This window comes from Ptiloglossa arizonensis, chromosome 9 (assembly GCF_051014685.1).
Source record: "Ptiloglossa arizonensis isolate GNS036 chromosome 9, iyPtiAriz1_principal, whole genome shotgun sequence".
NCBI lineage: Eukaryota > Metazoa > Arthropoda > Insecta > Hymenoptera > Colletidae > Ptiloglossa > Ptiloglossa arizonensis.
This window is the reverse complement of record NC_135056.1, coordinates 2,911,666-2,934,864: the sequence shown is the minus strand read 5'-3', so window position 1 is coordinate 2,934,864 and position 23,199 is coordinate 2,911,666. Positions and strand designations below refer to the sequence as shown.

The 23,199-nt window shown below is 32.7% G+C and overlaps 2 protein-coding genes across 2 annotated transcripts; one reads left to right on the top strand and one right to left on the bottom strand.

Annotated features, from left to right (window-relative positions):
- Nucleotides 1–5,329: 5,329 nt before the first annotated feature.
- On the top strand, nt 5,330–8,332 carry Stas (Transmembrane protein stas). Its single transcript, XM_076320020.1, has 4 exons — nt 5,330–5,592; nt 5,994–6,105; nt 6,170–6,298; nt 6,919–8,332. The coding sequence occupies exons 1-4, from the start codon at nt 5,559–5,561 to the stop codon at nt 7,424–7,426; spliced, it is 783 nt and encodes a 260-aa protein (XP_076176135.1). The 5' UTR covers nt 5,330–5,558; the 3' UTR covers nt 7,427–8,332.
- Nucleotides 7,864–22,086, bottom strand: LOC143151155 (uncharacterized). The gene is made up of 7 exons (XM_076320018.1): nt 21,879–22,086; nt 21,681–21,817; nt 13,741–15,105; nt 13,073–13,334; nt 12,780–12,987; nt 12,488–12,617; nt 7,864–8,164 (listed from the first exon to the last, which is right to left on the bottom strand). Exons 3-7 carry the CDS (start codon nt 14,063–14,065, stop codon nt 8,073–8,075), a joined length of 1,017 nt encoding a protein of 338 aa, XP_076176133.1. The 5' UTR covers nt 14,066–15,105; nt 21,681–21,817; nt 21,879–22,086; the 3' UTR covers nt 7,864–8,072.
- Between the last annotated feature and the right edge of the window lie 1,113 nt (nt 22,087–23,199).

Genomic DNA, 23,199 nt, shown 5'->3' with positions numbered 1-23,199 from the left:
CGATTGTTACTAACATTTATGCATGTTCCCAATATTGATCGAATAATGTGCATCTTACTTAGGCATCATAAATCATTAGTTAGTTCTCAGAAATTAATTGCGATCGGAAATGAAAGTAAAATATTTGTATTCATATATTTCTCGATTTGCAACCAATATTTATCTTCATAAGGAAATTATTGATTTACAATGCAAAAGAAAATGCATTTTGTAAAATTAATAATCCCAACTTTTACAGTGCAAACCATTAATTAGTTTACAAATATTAATTTTCATAAAAAATCGAGAAATATATGTATACCAAACTATTAGTTAAATTTTCCGATAAAATTTAATTTTCATACTGTAATATAAAAGTTGGGAACTTGCAAAAATGTTTATAACAATCGCCTAGAAACATAAACATTCGCTATAGCAATACGCCTTCGCAGATTTCGCAATATCTTGATGTTTGTTTACATTATTATTAACAACCGTCGTAGGATCATACATTAGACAATTTTTAACAATGTCCTAGTATAAATAATGGCTTAAAATATCATTTCGTTGAAATATTCCTTGTTCGCGAAGGAATTTTTCCTTGAGATCCAACTGACATTCTCAAGGCTACACGTATCGATTATCGATTCACAAGTATTTATCGCGGTGATTTTTCTATCTAAAAAAGCGATTAATTGAATTTTGGCACTTTTGTGTAAAAAATACCACTTCTACGCGTATTGTGTAAATTATAAGAATTAAACAAATGTTAAATTAATGTATCTAATGAACAATTGTTACTTTCCGTGCTTTAAAACTTTACGAAACACGTTTTAACGTGGAGTCTCGATCAAAATCAATTTCGATAAGTTTCTTAATTAATTGCAATACATAAATAAGATGCACATTGTTCGATCAATATAGGGAACATGCGTAAATGTTAATAACAATCGCTGAAATGAACAAACATTCACTGAAACCGTTCGCCTTCGCAGACTTCGCAATATCTTGACATTTATTTATCATAATTATTAACAACCGTCGTTGGACCGTAGATTAAACAATTTTTCACAATGTTCCGGTATAAATAATGGCTATAAAGCCATCAATTTCTTGAAGTATTTGGTTAGATCGAACAAATACGATCGAAGAAGCCGTGGGATAAAATAAATGAATATTTCTCTACATATCGGAATTATAGTTCGTATGTATGCAAATATATTCTGAACCCGCAATTACAAATCCCTGTAACGTGGTAATTACATGGGTTGCCATCTATTGGAGAAAGGGTTAAACCACACTTAAGGGGTGAAAACACCTGGCGGAGAAACGCTCAAGTTTGTCGAGGAATTGTTCTAATTTCCACAAATAGATGGCGCGACAAGTACAATTTACCGACATTAGAGATAAGTATTTCCATTTGTATGATATTCCCTACCGTGCGATAAAATAAATAAATACTTTTGTACAAACTTTTGTATGTTTCATCTTTCGAATAAATGTAAAATTAAACCTTCCACGGTAAATTTTATTCTTGAATTTATTAATGTTTCTAGGACGATTTATTTCAGTATAAAGAGTGCTATAGGTGGGAAATTTGTGTACATAATAATTATTGAGTATAAAATAATTTTTCTTTTATTAGAGGTTAATATATTAAATAAGGAAGAAGAGTTAATCTTTATTATTTTAAATATAAAAATTAAAATTAAAGAAATTATTGAATATAAAATGAAATATGTTAAAAATGTATTTTTGTTAATTATTAATAAAATAACTATAATAGATGACATTTTACTGTGTCATATATACAAAAGAGAATCATATGAACTTAGATGGAACGGTGAAGCTTGTAGAGGCACAGTTTTATAATCGTAGGTTCGTAGGTTCGAGCCTCCGACAAATAATATTCATGTTCCTTTTACTCGACTCTGCGTTCTATTATTTGTTTACGGTTTTATACCACAACCCGAATACTAAAGTTTTCCTCTTGCTTGTCATCATCATCCATCCTGTATTTATACCTACCACCACCCTCCTGGCCAAGTGAAAATAAATCATATTATTATAGTCCCAAGTGTTAATCGTATATTTCTGTTATTTTCTGATACATGATTGTCAATGAGGACTAATATTAACACTTTAAACCACCGAAATCTTTCAAACCTGTATTCGTTGCCGCTTCCATGGTACGAATATTTGACAAATCGGTTGGTTACAATTTTATTATTTTCTAACAATAGAATCACTTTTTTAGCACTTTTTACAAATTTTTATTTTTAATGGAATAAATTGCTAATAAAAATGAAAGTAATAAATTTAATTTATTTTTTATCAATAATATTTTATCAATTATATAAACAATTGTTTACAGTATATAAAAAGCTCCATATCAATGTGTATTATTACTCTTTTATTAAGGATTAATATCTAGGTATTTATAAGGAAGTACGATTTCATAATATTAAAAACTACATCTAATTTGGATAATTAATTATATTATGTTTGCTATTCTACTCACAATTTAGCGAAAAATAAGACCGCATATGAGAGTACAATTAAAAGACTGCCAATATACAAAAATTATACACATTATACAAAAATATGCATTCAAATGATTTTACAATTATATTAAATAAATTCAGCTCAATATTTAATAAAGCAAACCTAATTATTGAATGGCACGATTTGAGCGCTTTAATAGTTTATAAGGCCAATTTGAAAAATGTTTACTTCGTTTAGGAAATCATACTTTTCGGAACGTAATTCACATACGATAGAGTAGAATCGGGCAGAGCAAGACCCTTTAAAACTATCTCAAGTTTAGCACTGTTATGTTTATGCTATCCATAATCAAATGTCGCAATCGAGACATATTTTCACTAATTAATGAAATAAAAACTCCGAATCGCAATTGTTTAGAACCAGAAATGGTTAATGGTGAATTATATCGAGTAAAATTAAAGTTTTTAAATAGTGATACAAGATGTAACAATTTTTCCATAATGGACGACTTTTTACAATATTTTAGCTTAAATTTGTACAAAAAGAAACATTTGCCAGAAGAATTCGAATATATGATGGCACACGAAACTTATGCTGATAGTGATAGCAGTTAAGGTTAATAGAATAATTACATGCATATTTATACCATAATGGTAAATAACTTTATACATATTCTATATAACTGTATATATTTATTAAATAAGTGGTGTATATATTATTTTGTATATACTATTATAGTAGTAGAGTAATATAGTCTTTTTATTGTAAATTTTATAATAAACAATTTTTTAATGTGTTTCTTTCATACTTATAACATTACGAGGTTGATTTTATTTTATTAAATCAGTTTACCATTCTGCACAATAGTTAATATTCTACCTTTTCTAAACGAACCCATCTTACCTAGGAATACATTTCTGTAATGGGCATCTCTTACTTTTCCCCACTCGGGATGATGTAGCATTTACGGGTCACGGTTGATGGCGAGAGCGGAGAGACGAAAGAGGAATCTTGACCGGTAGGAATGCGAAGAAAAGGGAACGGTGGCCTGTCTCGGTGGCCACCCTGAGTAGGGCTAATAAGATTGGCCGCTCTCGTGCGCACATCGTCATCAATACACGACAGCGCTCGCAGGTGTACTAACGTTAAACTCGACACACGCGGACTTTAGGTTTGCAATTTCATCAACTTGTAATGCCATGACATAGCAGCGACAGCATTGCGAGTGGAGAGGACGGACCATGTAAATTTACCGATGGTCCAATAGCGTCGCCACCGCCCACCACTGCGTGTCATCTCGACATCATGCACAACGCTGGGGGTGTCAAACGTCAGGTCCACTATGGACCCACCCTCATCTCGCATACTAACTTCAACCCTTGGTTTATCAGCTAAAGATCGAGGTCTGTCGCCCAGTCACCTAAAATTTCGGTCTTTCGATACCATCATAATTTCGGATTGCTTGAACAAAGAAGTGTACAGTAATCTAACTGTAAAGCATAAAAAGGATTTTATTAATCCGGATAATAATGTACATATAAATTTGACCATGTTTAGCAACAGATACGGGCAAATATACTACGATGTAGAACTCGTATTAAACATTGGTTAGTTATATACAAGGCAAATTTTTATTTCGACGACAGTATAATTATAATAATTAAACAATCGCATTTGTTCCACATTATGGCTGGCAATGAGATAATTCCTGTTTATGATAATGATATTATAAAATAAATTTATACGTGAATAGCAATTGTCTTTTTTATGTGTTTTATTGGTGAAGTTAACGAAGTATCGTTCTCTTTTCGATTTTAATGATTTTTAAATATGAAAATTAAAAATATAAACTTTCAATGATTATGAATTTCATTTTTCTAACCAAAACCTAACACAAATCTAGTCAATTATCATAACTGAAAACTAATTTAATTGATTAGGTTTGGATTACGTTTAATTTAGACAAACTATTTCGTTCATCGTTAAGTGGTTAGCCATACAAGTCAAAATTCACAATCACTGAATTTGGTTAAGTTTGTACTTTAAGCTCACACGTTATATAGCCAGCAGCTTCCGATTACTGTAATGTATTCGTAGAAATAGAAGATAAGTCAAGCGGTAGTGCTACGCTTACACACCCGTTGTCATGGATGCATACGTATAGGCAAAATTCAGTAGACAGTAGTTTTTGTCGAATATCTTGGAAAGTAAGGCTGAGCGGCGGTTGTGCATATAGGAAAAAGTTGTTCAATATATTGATTTCTAGAATATATTTCAAATCATTCATGAGACTTGACTCTTTGCAAATAATTGCCTTATATTATAATTTTTGAAGTTTATGACGGGGAGTGGAGAGTAATTTTATTTTTATATAGTAAAAGTGACTTTTCGAATAAAACACAAGATTGAAATTCGTATATTTAAAAGTTTCAGAGATAATTCGTTTGAGAAGGCAGTTTTTTTAAAAATGGATAGTTGCTAATTTGAAAAATCTTTACCGTTTAAAATTTAGGAAAATAACAAAATAATGACTTATATCAACTCTATTTTCAAATGAACTTACAACATATTTCAATTTAAATAAAATCTCTGATATCGAGTATAAAATTGACCGATTTTGTGTAAAATGATCCATCGTCAGTTGCCTTTGCTGTAACGAATAAAACCCGTTTTCACGTAACATAAAGTCATGATTTTTAATGCTGTCATTTATTACCCTAAAAACTTTAAATGCCGTATTGTCATGCCATTCCGAACACACATGTTGTGTTAAAAGTCAAGACTTTTTATCTTGTAAAAAATCTTCAAGTCCACGTGTGACTTAAAACTTTATCATTTACTGCCAATCTTTGTATCGCGCCATCTAATGGGGTAACATAAGATATCATACACTATGTTGATCAAGTTACAATTATAAGATATAACATTTAGATGAAATATAAAATATTATATGTATCTAGTTTGGATAAAATTAGTTCGTTTCATTTAATATAAAAAAGAATAGCCTTTTCTACTCTTGTGCCATCTTGAATTTTTAAGCAATTGATTCGTGGTAGAACAGTAACAGTGTAAATATGGAAATGGAAAATAGAATAAGACAAAATACTGGTAAGATAATGTTTCAGAATATATTTTTCTGGCAGTAGAATCTGATTTTTTAAAACGAAGCTTTATTTGTCATTTTCTATTAAAATGAATTTCAAAATTTGTTTATTGTTTGTTACATCAACGTGAAAAATGGAAATAATAAATGTAATGAATATTGGTAATTAATTAGATTTAAAAAATTCATATTTGTAATTAAATAATATTTATCTTCTATTTCAAATTCTAACCTATTTCAATTAATTTCAATTAAAGATATTCATTGTCAAAAGGAAATAAAATGTAAATCTTATAGCAATCATAAAGCAAAATTAATTAATGTTGTATTGTTTAAATTTACAATTTTTAATTTTAAGGTTATCAAACTTTTACTTACAATTTTTGAATGAACACTTTGTTTTCAGATTCCTCAAAACAGGGATCGATTAAGCAAGCTATCCTAACAGCTGGAGTAATTTTTATTCTTTCATTATCAGCACTATTTTATGTGTATACTAGTTTTCCAGAACTTGCAGAGTAAGAATAAAAATAAATACACTCTATAAATAAAAACCTTTAAATTTGTTATTTATCTTTTCAGAAATGAACGACAACACTTAAAAATACCGTTACATATTGAAGATGCTAAAAATTTGGGCGAACTCTTAAGTCGATACAAAGATGTCTATTATTTCCAAGTATTAGCTGGATTATTTATTACTTATATTTTGTATCCTTTAGTACTCTCTTTATTCCTTTTTGTGTGTAACATATATATACATAACAGTAGACTCAACAATCGAACACTTGCATTTTTAAAGTACTTAAGATGAAATCTTTGGCTGTATGGGAACCTCAAAAAGGTGGATCAATTTGAATAATTCAAGCATGTACCATACTCAATTGGTTTCTGGTTAATGCATGCCACAGTGCAAGTGAAATTTGAAATGCCATGAATTTAACTTATACAACAAGAAAAGCAAAACTTCGTGTTACTTTGTGAGAACAAACACATAATGGTGAAGACTTTCTTTAGGAATTATTCCAATTTAACAACTAAAGTATAATATAATAGATGCAAGTTTTTTTAAATTTTATTGTATCAGAGTTATTAAATTAACTTTGTGTTTGTTCTCACAACCAATAAGAAGTTTACTTATTTTAGTGTATAAGAATAAATTTTATATTACTTGAGCAAAATAATTATTGCAAATTAGCTATAAATTTAATTTTTATTCAAATTGTAATCATTCAGAATTTTCTAGAATGCATTTGGTTATTGAATGCTGAGTGTAATTGTTTATAAGTGAAATTTATAAGTTAATTTAAAATTCCTTAACATGGATTCAGCTTACAAACTTTTGCCATTCCAGGTTCCATTTTCCTTTCAATCCTCTCTGGCTTTCTCTTTCCCTTCCCTTTAGCTTTATTCCTAGTATGTAGTTGCAGTGCAATAGGAGCATCACTTTGTTATATTCTGTCATCATTTCTGGGACGTAAATTACTGCTCAAGTTTTTCCCAGAAAAAGCACAAGAGTGGATGCAAACAGTAAAAAAACACGAACACCATCTTTTTAATTATATGCTGTTTCTTCGGATAACTCCACTACTACCAAATTGGTTCATCAATCTAGCTAGTCCTGTAATTGGAGTGCCTTTAGCACCTTTTGCTATTGGCACATTTTTTGGAGTAGCCGTACCATCTTTTGTTGCAATACAAGCAGGCCAAACACTGCAAAAATTAACTTCTTCCAGAGATGCATGGTCCTGGAACAGCATTTTAATATTGTGCGTATTTGCAGTTATATCATTAGTACCTGTTATGTTTAAACAAAAACTACAACAAAAGTTAGATTAAGCTTTAGGAAAAATTTGAATAAAGATTTATTTATTCAAAACATACACTTATTTATGTTAAGTGTTTAGGGAATTAAAAATATAATAATAATATTAAAGATTAATTTAATTGTAATTCAATTGATAATATTGAATTAGTTTCAGTACAATTGAAATTTCTATTAATGAAACTGCAAAATCATTTTTGAGCAAAAATTAAAGGTTTTCTTGAAATAACATTTATTTAAATATTACTATGAAATATGTCAAATATTTCATTCTACAGATTTATAAAAATTTCTTTTGATTAATTCTGATTAATTTTATATACTAATTTTCTAATTTTTGTAGTAACCGTTTGTTAAATTTATTAACAAACTTGGAACATATACAATTGTTGTATATCCTAGATGCACAAACTGAATTTGAATTACCATTATATTTATTTTAATGCGCTTTGAACTTTTATTTACATAGTGTTGTACAGATACATATTTTTAAAATTATATTAATTAAATAAAGTAGAGAAATAATAAAAATAAATATGAAAAAGAAGAAAAATTCGTCAATAATATAATTACGGAATTTTAATTAAAAGAAATACAGAAACAATTAAAGTAATACAGTAGCAACATTATGTGATAATAATTTACATGTTACAAAGTAATTTAGCAAAAGGAAGTCATGTAGTTAATGGAGATACTAGTTGAATTTAAAGCTGAAAGGCTGATTGGTCGCCAGTACCACCAATTGTACCACACTGAAAAAAGAATGTAATTTAAATCGTAAATTGACAAACAATATTAAATAGTATATGAACAATTCAAGCAAACTATAATTTAATCTATTGTTTATTAAATAAAATAAATATGAAATAAACTTTTTGTTAAAAATATTTATCAAGAATAAAAATAGATGATTCACATAATTAACTTGAAATTAATTAATTTATTTAATCCCTTAATGTATGAGCTGCAGGCTCACATTTTTGGTAAAAAATGATCTAATTCTCTTTCGCATCAAATTTTATAAACTGAAGACATAATAAATTTTATTTATTTTTGGTAATATGTGAGAATTTGGTTTGGTAATGGAAGTTATCACTTTTATTAATTAAATCAATTTTTAATATTTATCAATCAAAAACAAGTTACATTATTTAACATCACAGTCTTTGTTTAAATACTATATTTCTTTGTGGTACAGGATTTGAATAATTGATACTAACTCGATGGCAATTTTTTTTGATCGTACTAATTAATTTTAAAGTTAATTAAAAAAAAAAACTTTGCGCCTGTCAATCATATTCAATTTTTTACTTGTATGTATATTCTTTGGTATGAAGCCATGCTTTTCATATATATAAGCATCAACAACCAGTATTGTTATTGTTATTGTCTTCATTTTATCAAGTATAAGTTATCAAAATAATATTTTATTTCAATTGCTCGAAATAAATTATTTTCCATCGTAACACTTAACTATAGATCATTATACATATCCTAAAGTACTCTATTAGAAAGTATGTAAAAGATTATTCGTTTAAAAAAACAAAAGCATTTAAAAAACAAAGTTGGTTTTTGCATCTCCTCTACAAGTCCACTTACAAAAGAAATATTAACATCAGATGTAGTTCAGCTTGAAACTGAACAAGATTGGTCAAATATACTTTTTCTATTCTCAAAAATAGACAAGTTATTTGATTAACTTGTTTAAAAAGCACTATTTTGTATGATCAAAGTTGATGCTATACAATACACTTGTTTCCATCACTACTTTCATTATTTCATTGAATACTGTCGAACTTTAAGTAGAGATGCTAGCTCTTGCGAAGTAGCTTCTAGTGTTACCACAGCTTTTGAGCGCGAAACAGTGCGCTATTGAATGTTCTGTGTGGTCAGAAGTTTGTTGCTTTAAATTTAAAATCTACCTATTGGATATGCAATGCATAACTAGATGTATATTTTTAATTTTTTAATTTCGCCAAATTTACTAAAATGTTTGTGTTTTCCTCAATTATACAATCTAATTTATTTATAAGCGCTCATTATTTCATAGATGAATTACAAAGTATTATAGCAGCTTTTGAGACAAGCTGATATATGAAAATTCTTCATGTGATGAGAAATAAAAAATTCTGTTACTGTTTTATAATTTGTAGCTTCAGTTTTAAGATATGAGTAGTTAAAATTTAAAAGTCTCCTTGTAGCGCGCTGTTTCAAATACTAGTCAGTAAAATATGCAGCCAAATATACAAGCATTTAACTATCATACACATCTGTCATACACATTGCAACATTAAAGGCACTGCTTCAAATCTACCCGTGTAAATTTTATCACATTTTTGCACTATGAAACCACACTAAATTACACTCTTGCTGTATTTTATAATTTTAAACATATTTGTTATATAATCCAATAAAACATTCTGAGTGTGATTTTCAGAAACATATATTTATGTTATGTAATTTTACTTTGAAAAATGGACTGTCACCAGTACATAACTTGTAGAATTAAGAATGTATTCTAGTTCAGAATTTAAATAAATTCGATTTGTTTTTAAATTTAATTCAATCAAGTATGTCTGCAAAAACGTCCTTCTCAGGATTTATTTTAATTGGTAAAAGTAATGAAATTAGATATGTATTTGAAAAACACAATTCATGGAGTCAATGTGCAATTGTATTGTAATGGCAGGTCCTTGTTTGACCTTCATTGTCAAAAGATTCTTCTTTAGAAAGAGTGTTCTTTCAAACCTCTTTTGACCATTTGAGGTATATATTCGTATATTTAGCAAGTTTAGTTTAGTTGCGATTGTCAAAGACAGTGGATAATAGATGTGTTTTCAATAGACATATTCCACTTGAAAAATTTGTATATTCATTACATAAAAATGGATAGAAAGGGAATGAAAGCAGAGTACCCATGCAGGGTGACCAAAGCATAGAAAAATTTCATAAAAACCAATATTCTATGAAGAAAGACTTCAATCTTCCAAGTATATTAGCCAACAACTTACAAAACAACAGAGATTTTGACGATTCATTATTTCCAGTACATTTAAATACTGCATTTTAAATTTTTTCTATGTCTTTTTTGTTGCTTCTTCACTGATGATTTGCAGAAAATGCAATAGTAAAATTCAATTTTCGTTTCTAAACACATCGATTTGGAAACCGCTATCATCCAAATGGCTACATTTTTAGTTGTGTGCATAATTAACAACGGTTTTTATAATATATTATATATATTCTGTGTACTGAAAATAACTGTTGACTAAAAAACGGAAATTTATGCGAATTCTTAAAACAAAAGTATTGTAGAATACATTGTTCAGAGCATTGGTAATTCAAAGTAGCAAAGTAGCAAAAATGGCTAGGATCAATTACAGAGAAGAGAAATTGGTAGAGTAAGAATTCTTCAAACAAGAGGAAGATCCATTGTATGGCCCTGAATTAGCAGATTAATTGTAAGTATACATATTTATATATACCTGAGAAGAAAATTTTTGAAAGTATTTTTTTCAAAACGTTTAGACATCTAGTCTAATTGAGTTTAAATTTGAAAAGAATCTTCAGTACACATGCACAATTACCGCATAAACCTTGATTTTTTCTAATTTTATTAACATGGTGTAGATGAAAAAGAGGTGAAAGAATCAAAATCCAAACTTCAAAGAACTACCAGTTTTTAAATTATTGAAATTTTTACTTTATTTTGGTACATACCATAGCCATATTCATACTAAAAAAAATACTATTTTATTCTTTTGTTTCAGATTAGCAGAACAGAACACTTTTTTTAAAGACATTTTATAAAATGAAACAGCTCGTATAATTTTGACTATTTTTTATTGAAAAAGTAATTTATACTTCAAATATTAGTAAATAGATGTTTAACAAATCTATACAAAAGTTTTATAATTTCTTCAAACAAAAAATCCTAAAAACGATATAAAAAATGGATTTCTAGATCAGAATACCCCTTTAAGTATACAGCAGAATATGATACAATTAGTTTAGTTTATTCAGTAACTTATTTCTGAATTTTTGCTCACTTACTAAAGAACTTCAATATACATGAATTTCATTTTACTAACTCCCCATTCAGGATTGAACTATAGACTATATACTAATAATAAGTTGTAAAAAACTTCCATCCAACTTTACAGAGCAATGGTACCAGTTGCAAGGGTACAGTGAAAAAATGAAAAAAAAAAATAACGAAATTGTAGAATATTTTTGAAAGCGTGTTAAATTGTTCAACCGTACTATACGATAGGTTTGAATGTGTTTACCTCAAAATTGTCCGTTTCAAATAAAATTGTAATAATCATTTTCAAATATTTGGTTTACCATCCGATCATAACTTTTTTTTGGTTTTTTATTTATTTTGATTTTATATTAAGAAATCCAAAAATTGTATGGCAAAAATGAGATATTTAACATAAAATGACAACTACGTAATAAACTATCAATTTACAAAAAGCTATGAATGATAACAACGTTATTATACATTATAATGCCAGAAATACATTCTTTAAGATGCTTTAAAAATAACTTATAATAAAATTAATAAAATTGATACTTAATGTTTTTTTTTATTTTACTCTCCAAAAAATATATTTTTAATGTATTAATCAAATAGAATAAAATATTATTGAGCATAAAAATAAAGATGACCTTAATTTTCGACCTGTAAACATAAATATCCCTTTTAAGCTATATGCACCTACAATTAGACTTCTAAATGGAAACTGCTTATGCTTCAAAACCAGGTGAAAGAATGGTAAAGAACTTTTGGACTTTTTTTCACACGTGCAATCTGTATGCTTTGCTTTGTTCAATATTTTTGCCGTAGCATTCTAAGGGCTAAAAATGGCAACACAAAACTCAACAAAATTATTATTGTTTATTTGTTCATATAAAAAGGGAGGTATTAACACTAGAATATAAAAGAAATACTTTTTAGTATAAGAAAAGTTGCTAATAACCTTCAGTAGTTGAAGCGATATAATTAAAAAAAAATTGTATTATTGGCATATACATTACCAAGGTAATTAACTATAAATTAAAGTACATACAAGTTTTTCCAGTAGATAGTAATACTGTGATCGGTTCACAGAATCCAGTACATTCTGGGCTTGATATCATTTTTATCAATCTTGTACCAGTTGTACATCTTATCACAACATTACTGCACTCTGGGTTTGGCTGTCATTTTAAAAATACAATTTATTAATCATAACAATCATTTTTTGCTTAAAATTTAAATTATATTAATAGTTATAAATCAAAATAACTATAATGAATAATAAGTTACACAATACAACAATTTTAACTTATAAAAATATGTAAAAAGTAATAATGTCTTACCAAAGAATAAGATGAAGAGTTTTGTTCATCAAAAAGGATAAATTTCTCGGTACTCTGTTCCCACCAAGATGGAGTACTTTCAGGTTTTGGAAATAATTTTCTCAAAATTCTTCCTGCTGACATGCGATTAATTCTCCATGTAATGTGATTATTGAAATTCTTTGAAGGATTTACATCTACTTTACTTTCCATGAAATCTCGAATATTTCTAGAAAGTCATGTACACTATGCAGAAAATGATGTATTTATTTGTTATTTTAAATAATATTTGGATTTCATTATTTCTATAATACCTGAAAGTCAAGTTGTTAGAAAATACTTTCATAGCATCTTTTTCAAATATTTCTAAATTTTCCCAAAATAATTGTTGTATATTTTCCATACGAATTTCTGACAAACTTTCTGTTTTTGTATAAGGAATTCCAGGATTAAAGGATCTAGATATATGGTGACCAGTTAAATCAGGTACAAAGTGTACAACGTTACAAGGCCAACAATCAATGTCATTTACATAGAAATATGGATTTTCTAATATACACCATTCGTCATAATATTCTACAAAAATATGAGTATAAACATTTGAATTTAATTGCTATAATTAATATAATATGTAAAGTTATATTTTAATATTAATATTTTGCAGTTCAATATTATTTTGTGTTAAATATTCAAATTAAATGAGAAAAAATCTTTGGAATTTATCTTTTAATATGTTTTTATAATGTATAAGTTTTAAGTAACTTTATGCTATATTTTATAGTATATTTGTAGAAAGTTTTATGTTTTGGACGAAAACAAGAGTAAATTATTTATAATTAAATTACAAAAACTTAATATTTTCAAATTTATGTGTAATATGTGTTATAAACTCTTGTTATAATGTTTATGTGTTATAAATTCTTAGTTATTGAAACTTATTATCAATATTATTATTTTTAAGTAAATGATAGCCTAATCATACCAGATAAAGAAGGATAATGTTGAATTATTGGAATGGCTACTTTTCTAAGTAATTTCAAAGTTGGATAAATAGAATTTTGCAAATTTCTCATTACTATAATTGCTAAGAATTTCCAATTAAAAGATACAAAACATACAATAACCATAAACAAAATTAAAATTATGATTTTCAAGCAAGAAAGTACACTACATTTTTGGTTTCTTGTTTTAAGAATACAAAAGGAGTTGTGTAAAGCTTTGTCAATTTCGAACTCTGAAACATTGTTTTCGCGTGCAAACTGACGTATCTCCTCTAGTTTTGTTTTATATACTTCTAAATTAACCATTTTTCAAAAATATAAAATAAAATTGATAAAAATTTAGTTTCAAATTATAATTTTATTCATAGAAATATAAAATATGTATCAAATCAGCAAACGATTGTAATTGTGCAAAATAGGTTATAGGTTTCTAAATTTCGTAATATTTGCATAAATCGCTGATTATTCTAGTATTAACAAATAAAAGGTCCATGTGTCGATGAGTTGTATAATGCAAGATTCTAGATATACAGTCTACTGAGTTTAAATGTGGTGACCTCAACGAACTGTAACTACAGAGCCTTATAAAGTTAAATAGACGTGTGAATTTGTTGGAATTCTGTATCGTAAGATGATTCGTGCCCGCGAAGCACTGAAATCGCGGATAAAGAACGGTGCGGAAAATAGTATTTTTAGTAGAAGGTGTGAAGATAAAAGGGTTAGGAGAAATGGCCGCAGTGACGGCCTTTAGTCATTTTATTTAGATGTACTAAATAAATGCATTTGATTAAAATGCTGCAAAAAATGAAACGCATATCTTCTTTAATATGTTATGAATTGTAGTAAGTTACAATTTTCAACACAGTTTACGTAATATCGTATGTACGAATCTATATTTAAGAACACCAAATAATATAAAAAAGTGAAATAATTTAACAGCAATTAAACAAAATAATTTTATTAAAAAGTGTCGGTCTTTATTTACAAAAAGTCAGGTTTCACCGATTTCAATGATTTTGAAATATGTTGCAGAAATCAACATTTTCAACAATTTTTTCCTATACATGTAGCCGCTAATCGGTCTTAGTTTTGGTAAAAAATTATTGTTTATTGAATTTTACGCTTGAATTGAAATTAAAATTGAATTTAAAAATTATTATAATTTTTATATGTACGCGTCCATGGTAGCATGCGTGAGCATAGAGCTGCGACATGGTTTTTTTTTCCTCGGAGGAATCTTCTTAAAACTTTCTTAATCCCTTGCGATGAAGTTAGAGGGTGTGTGGGATTCCCCACTCCAGCAACCAGGATGCCAAGCCTTTTTCTTTTTATCGTGAAGAAATCTTCTAAAAGACAACTCTGTGTTGATACATTGAGGTGGGACATTAAAACTCACCACGATGGCCATCCTCGCACGTTCTCGGGGGATATCGGGAACTAAAAATATTAAAGCTTCCACTGCCCCCCCCCCCCCCCCCCCGTGCAGCACAGTCACCACGCTCTCTCACATTCTCATTGGGAGAGGATGTGGTAAGAGGGCCCCCTTCCACTTTCTTCAGCGACTACACGCCTGGTAGCGGAGCAGAGCCACGTTACCCTGTCACAACTTTCCGAAGGGCGCTATTCAAGGGGCGGCCACAACGGCTTGGAAATGGTTTTCAACGCCACAATCTGCTGTTAACACGGTTATTTTAGTTATAATCTCCTGAAAGCGGCTCTGTCATCTGGTGGGGTTAACCATCTCCCGGGTGAAGCAGGGGCGGGGGTACGAGGCGTGAGACTAACGTGCCTCTCCTCACCATGATTAGGAGAGCCTCCCACCACCGTCCCTGCCCTGCTCTTGCCGACGACCCACAGCGTCCTTCCGCAAAATTACGATTTGAGAGCGTGACTCTCACCACGCCCGGCAGCGAGCGATTTGCCCCAATTATGCCGATTAAGACACCGCGCTTATCCTAATCAAGACACGGCGCTCTTCCGTCCAGGTTGGCCACACTTCCAGGGTGTGCTGCGCCGTGTCCTGGTCTGTGGACAGTGCCAGCCTCTTTACCTATGTGGCGCAGATATTGCCCAAAACATACATGCCCGGACAGCACCTGCACCATACGGTAGGTGAGGGAGCTGTAAGCTCTACCTAGCCACTCTAACAGGAGTGGCCGGATAGCCTCGACAGTCTACTGGTCGAATGTCGGTTCGACCAGTCGCTACTGCTGCCGCAGCAGCATAGACTGCCGGGCCTGACGTCTGAGGGCTTCCATCTACCGCCCCGTCAGGATCACCTCTTGCCACGACTTTCCACTAAAGCCGCTGCGAGTCCCTTCGCAAGTCCAGCGCGGGTACTCCTGATAAGAGGATTGCAGCCTCATAGGATAAGGGGCGATTCGCAATGCTAGCTGCTTATGGACCCAACAGGGTTTGGCTGCGTCGGGAAATGGCTAGGTCGCCCACCCATACGAGGGTCCCATACAGGGCCACCGAATGGACCATGCCCGCGTAGAGAGCCGATTAACCGACCTCTCCAACCGCGGGGCCAGGGACCGGAAATGCCCCTCAAACCGCCAGTGGCTGTCGAGGATTAGCCTCAAATACCTCATCTGGGACCTCACCTCGGCAATGGCCTCACCCAACCGGATCAGGGGAGAGGAGGCGATTTTCCCCGAGATGCATGAATCACCAGTACTTCGGTTTTATGTATCCCCCTGATCCGGTCCCCCTGATTCGCGCTACCTTCCAGGTGGAGGGCAACTCCCCGGCTGGGCACACCGTCAGGACTGGGGTGGTGTTTTTCGCTCCTAACCTTCAGATAGCTGCGGTTAACTCCTCAACCGTGACCAACAGCTCGGTGGACTAGGTCATCGGGTCCACCGAGGGACGTGGCTCGCCCTCATCCACTATGGGGAAGAGCTAGTTAACCTCAGGAGCTGGGGGTTCAGACCCGGGGACGGCTCGAGCCTCACTGCTCGCCTCTTCTACCGGGAGGGAGGTGTATAGCTTTTGCCTTCATTCTGTGCGGCAAATCTTACCAGATCCACAGATAGCGGTCACTTGGAAGTAGCAGCGCAGCGATAGCAAACATCGCTGCGGTCTACCGCGGAGTGACATGTTCTGTCACCAGGCAGCAGTAGCATTGAAGTGGGCGTTACCCGAAAATTTCTATCTTTTTCGCCACTCACCCCACCACGAGTCTCCCGGTCTCTATCACCTTGCGGGCTGCAGAAAGAGGACACCGGCCCCAAACCGACTCCAGGCCGAAGGAGGACATTTGGATTTCTTCGATGTTTACTCGGGCCAACGACAGGGCTACCTCCTCCCGAGTGACCGAGTCGTCCAGCCCTCTCACGCGGAGCTCCACGTGTTTCGTGGACCGGGCAACCCGGACTCCCTGAACGGCTAAAACCTACTTCATTCGTTGGACGAGAAGCTCGTTTTGAAAAGCTCCGTCTTTATTCTGCCATCGGGATCCTAGGACAAGGGCCCCGGTCACCGCGTGTTTAAATCGCACCGATCGATCTCCATCCTCATCGCATTCTCGTAGGTGATACCACCCGCTTCCCGGATGGTCAGCGTTATTGTTGTCGTCGTTGGGGGGCACCCTAGACGTGGCTTTCGCTTTCCCGTTACGCTCTTTGCTTTCTACTTGATAGTCGTTATTGTGCCAGCTTCCACCGGCAAGGGCAGTGGTACAAGCTGGGCAGTCTGTTTAGTCGTTTTCTTGGCCTTTCGGCGAAGAACCTCTGCCCACGCCTCCCCGAATAAGGGTGGCGGTGGCAACATCACCACGGCTACTGACGGCTTCCTTTTGCCTGTAGTAACAGCAGACTTTGTGGCGCTATTGATGGCCTTAGGAAGGACCACGGTCACTTGGCCTTTTGGCCTCGCCACTATCGCTACCGCCATATCGGCAACGTTCTGCGACGGCCGCTTCATGCGCCCCGACGATTCCGGGATGCCGGTCAATCTCCTGAGCAAGTGCTCCAAAGGTCAGGCATAGGGTCGCCCGTATCTCTCGCTTGAGTGCAGTCATCATGATGTCTATGAGCGTCTTTGGCATTTAGCTCAATGCTACTCACAGGCGACATTGCGGACGAAGGAGCACTGTCGCCCCTGTCGTAACCGCCCCACAAATACACCCCGCGACCGGTCCAGATGGTCATGGGCGTCAGTCAGCCTCGACCGAAGCTGCGCGTTCCTAATCTCCAGCGCAGCTGGGATGAATATGACGTGCCCCATCCGCTGCCAACCTCACAGGCGTCGCTGAGGTGGTTGACACCGGTACAACAGCGGTATCCTCGTCTCCGAGATCTTCCTCCTCATTTAGTATCAGGGGAGCAGTAGACGTGGACGCGACTGCGTCGGTCGCCACATGGAGCCCCCCCCCCCCCCTTAAGTTTCGATATCGGTATCAATAATCTGTCCCATGAGAAGGTCGGAATGTCAGTTGTCCCGAGCAGAGCCACCGTACCTGGAGAGGCCCAGATACTCTGGAGGGTTGACAGGTAATCCAGGGTTGTTATTGGTCGCTTGGAATTACCCCCCCCCCCCAAATCACAAATTCCATCGCCGCGCGCCATAACTTAGAATTAAGGATAATTTATAGAGTTACCATTCTTCTCCGGGTCGTTAAACCAAGACCCCCAACCCCCTTACCGTCACGTACCATTTACAAAACTAAAAAAGGAATTGTGAGTTGGTCATTGCGACGACCAACAGGAGTCCTACGGTATGATTGGCATTATATATAATACCTCGGGTGAGCCAAATCCGTATTGTAGCAAGCAAGGCATGCTACAGCCCGTGAGGGGTCAGTGGATAGGACTGACACTCAAATAGTTTATTTAAAGTTCAATATGTAATGGAGACGACTAATATTACATTGAATTGACGATACTGCTTTTTACGAAACGCGAGAATATCTATTCTGTACGGACTGAAAAATCACGACTTCTGAGTCCGTGCGCGCAAAACAGCTTGCTGGAGTGCAACAAACAAGCACACGAATGCAATTATAAAGGTGCGAGAGAGCTTATCTGACAGATGAGAAGCTGGAGTGTTCACATTATCATGTTTAGTGCCCGGATTGTGTCGCGGATGACTGCTTGCTACTCTTCCGTGCTCAGCCCGGGAATCAGAGAGATTACGATTTTAGACTTTGCAAGACTAGGCTGCTGCCTGTCGAAGTGAATCTTTTAGACGAGACTTCTAAACAAAGACTGATCATTGCTGTTACGACGAGTTCGCTCGATATGCTATTCGTTACTGGTATGAACTTTTTCATCGCGAAACTGAACGTTCGCGGGCTCGTACCGGTACAAATATAAACGCACGAGTATGTAAATACAGGGGTTCAACTTAGGTGTACGAATAATCCGTTGCGCGATAGGAACAATGAGCAAGTAACGATTACAAAGTTACCAGATAGATCTTAAATATTCGGCGGAATATTCTGGTGGTTGATCGTTTCTAGAATGTTCAATGAACACTTGTGCGGTAAGTCATCACGTTTAAGAAACTGTTAGTTGTGCTTTTTGTAGTCGCAGCAGTTGACGACACTTCGACAACGGATTAACGGGAACGCTTATTTAAATTAAACTGGGATTGATCGTTTGATTCCAAACAGAAGCTACAATAGGCTGTTGACATTATCTCGGCAACTAGGACACGGTGCAATACACCTCGGAAGTATGCCCCGACTGGGCAAGTGTCCTGGTAAGAGTCATGTTTAGTTCCGCGAGTTTGCTGGCAGGGGACGTGAGAGGCCTCCCTAGGCCCCCCCCCCCAACCTCAAGGAGATGAGGGGTCACCGGAAGTCATGTTGTATGTACTTTTCGATATCCCTCCGAAATAGTACGAGTATGATCACTATGGGCGTTTTAATGAGTAAGCACTGAACCTGGGGTTCCGGATGTGGGGAATTTGGAATTACTTTCGATACCACTCCAAGAAATTGAGGAAGTCCTGGGAAGTCTCATGAAAAAAAAAAATAATCGGATAGTGGCGGCAAGATAGCAATTTGGTGTTTTACGCGGTTGGTCAGAGTTTGATTGATTCTCGACTTACGAAAATTTTTTTTTAGATTTATCTATTTAAATTTATTAAATTTTATGCATATTAAATATTAAACAAAAATAACTTTACTTTCTAGGAGGTAATTCATAAATTAATTTTATGAAAAATACGAAATGTAATATGTGAAGTTATAAAAAAATGTAAAAAATTCAAAAATACATAAAACGTAAATATAAAATGTAAACATTTTAACAATACTAGTTATAAAAAGATACAAAAAGTCAAAAGAAAAATAATACGAAATAAATAAAAATACAAAAATTCCAAAATGATAAATATTTAACAATACTAGATTTATAATATCAAAGCTGCTAAAATTTTTGTGCAGGAAGGTGAATAAATAAAAATATTGTGTTTTTAGTGAATTGTGCCTAAAAGTAAAATATATATAATGAACAAAAATATTTCTCACATGTTGTGTTTAGTATGCATAAAATTTTACGAATTTGAATAGACGAATTTCAAAAAAATATTTCCATCCACAGGAAATCAATCAAACTCTAGACAACCATGTACAATTTCAAATTGTTACTCTTACATCACTATCTGACTTGGTATGCATTGTGACTAACATTACATTTATCGAATTTGATAAAACTTTAATTATGAAAATCTAAAAAACTATTGAATGTCTACCAATATGATGGTTTATATTCATAAATAGGGGAGCAAATCTATCAAGATGCAAAGTTTCAACTAAATTTGTGACTGAATGGTCTTATACTCTTGTTGTTAGTAAATTAATACTTCAACAAATTATTCTTTAAAACATAAAACAAGCATACCCGTAAAATCTTTTACATATATTCTTATATATGCAGGGTGTCCTAGCATAGGTGGTACAACCAAGGAGGGGGTGATTCTACATGAAAAAACAAATTGAAAGTAAAGAATAACATTTTTTCATTCAAGGCTTTATTGTCAAAAAACCGACTTTGAATATTCAGAGTACATGTGAACTTAGCTAAGACTTAGATGATTGTATCTCGATACAGACTTTTGTTTATGTTTCCATTTCTGTACGTTTGTGGTGACATGACATCCTAAGCACTTATCACAGTCTTATTTGGTAGTATGTTACTATCTTCAGTTTTGACTAACAGTTTCTATCAATTCTTCACAATGAGTAGATATACAAATCAAAGATACATGGATAGGATATGATTTATGCAATGAATGCGTGTAATTGTATCACATCTACCATGACTTGGCGGTAAATAAAGTAAATAAAGTGTTATTTATAAGTGACATATGATTTGTATTGAGATTCAATTATCTAAGCCACAGCTGAGTATATGCATACTCAATGAATATTCAAAGTTGATTTTCTCAACAACAAAATTTCAAATGAAAAAATTTTATTCCTTATTTTTTATTTGTTTTTTTCATATAGAATCACCCTCTCCTCCCTGTTAATTGTACTATTGATGTTGAGGCATCCTGTATATATACTATGTTGTGCAATAAGTTTTGTTGTTTGATAAAATTTATTGAACAACCTATTATATGTAGGTCTTTTAGATGATCTCTCATATCTGTCATTTTGCACATGCTACACATGCACATTTTGATGTATTCTAATGTATGCTATACATTTTTTATATCTTGAAAGTTTGTATTCTTTGCTGTATGATGTTTATATATGAATGTAATGTTGTTTATATTTCTAAGTTTTGCAATGTACACTGTACAGTCTGCAGATGTAATTTTTGCATATTGCTCAGGTTCATTTAAATGCTCTACACAATTTTGAAAATTTATTAACTTACGAAAGGGACAACAAATGTGGCACCTAGATTCCTAAAAGGAATGAGTGGTATGAAATGATGATTGTTAAGTGCCTTTAAAAATTTACCTGTTACAATTTGTACACAATTATTCACAAAGTGAAGTAATTATTATATTTATTTCGATGCGGAATTAATATTTTATGTTTAATCATAACCATTCTTGCGATTTATCACGAACAGGTTACATATATCGAAATTAATTCTGAAAACATACAATATATTTAATAAATAATAATTCAATTGTTAAATTTAACTTTACATACCTCAAAGATATTGCCAGTCTATTTTTTTTAAATAGCGACTATGCATCTTGTCGTATTTAGGTTAGTCATATCGAGGTTAAATATTTCGGAAGATTACAAACGTTCTGCTACGGATTTTTCGCATCTGGCCAATGGTATAATTATAATACTTTTGCGCATCTTGTCGCGCAACATGCGCGAGATCTATCTTTGAAGGAGAAGTTAGCGCTAGTACGTTTCCTCTTATAAAGGAACGAATTAATGCTTATAAGGGTATAATACTTTTGAGAGATTATTATGAGTGTCGTGACAATGCCATCAGGTAATTTCAATGCATACAGGTCATGATATTGTTTTGGAAACAGCACTAAAAGTCAAACTTGGGTTATCAAATTTCGTGACACTGATGTGCCAGTGATTCATTGTGACAATGAAATTTTTAGTTTTTGCGAAGATAAATGTCACATTCACTATCAAAATAATAAAAGTTGTAACTTAATGTCACGTGGACACGCACCTTAACATTATTAGAATTTCCGAAGAACAAAAACCACTTTTTGAAAAATACTAAAGTTATTAGAGAAAGATGCAAAAAATGTTATTAAAATAATGTCTTGTTGAAAGATTTGAATCGGCAGCAAGAAACGTAAAATACATAGATTCAAACTGACTGTCTCAATTGTAAGACTCGATCATTATTGTGCATGCCATGGTTTTATTACAATAAAAGTAATATATTTTATAAAGAATAAAATACAGTTATTTTATCTTTCATTTATAACTTTCCATACATTTTTTTAAACTATGTATTATTTAATTTCTAACACTAATATAACAATGTATATATCGTTTTTGAATGCAACCGTAATTTATGGTTGACATTAATAATGCGACCCATGAAAAGAATGAAGCTTTAAACTTAACTTGACGTAAAAAATTTAAATAGTATAATATTTAGTATATAAACAAAATTTAGTAGTTTTGTTTATACTAACAATTTATAAATGTTAAATTTAAACGTATTGTCTCAACTCTTTATAAGTCCTTATCAAACGATCTAATACATTTTTGTTCCTTTCGCGTTAATTCTACAAAAAATGATACAAAAGTATTTTGTAGAAAAAGGGTTGAAGTGTTTCTGTTTTTAATTTTAATTTTTACGTATAAATTGTCGAGACAACTAAAGTCTCTAAATTTTGTTTATACACTACATTGGTTTGAATACAGTAAGTATAACCTCGCACAACGATGGTTATTATACATATAGATAATTAGTGTTATATATTTTTTAGTTTCTATTCTACCTTGTCAAATTAACTTTATTTTTATTGTGTTAGTTATT

Bases quoted from the DNA above. Each gene is read 5' to 3' on its own strand.
- LOC143151155 (XM_076320018.1), bottom strand. From the start codon at position 14,065: ATGGTTAATTTAGAAGTATATAAAACAAAACTAGAGGAGATACGTCAG. The intron at 12,988-13,072 runs GTATTATAGAAA...ATGACTTTCTAG, and splicing joins TCTAACAACTTGACTTTCAG to AAATATTCGAGATTTCATGG. The intron at 12,618-12,779 runs GTAAGACATTAT...TTAAAATGACAG, and splicing joins ACTCTTCATCTTATTCTTTG to CCAAACCCAGAGTGCAGTAA.
- Stas (XM_076320020.1), top strand. From the start codon at position 5,559: ATGGAAATGGAAAATAGAATAAGACAAAATACTG. The intron at 5,593-5,993 runs GTAAGATAATGT...CTTTGTTTTCAG, and splicing joins TAGAATAAGACAAAATACTG to ATTCCTCAAAACAGGGATCG. The intron at 6,299-6,918 runs GTATCCTTTAGT...ACATGGATTCAG, and splicing joins TTATTTATTACTTATATTTT to CTTACAAACTTTTGCCATTC.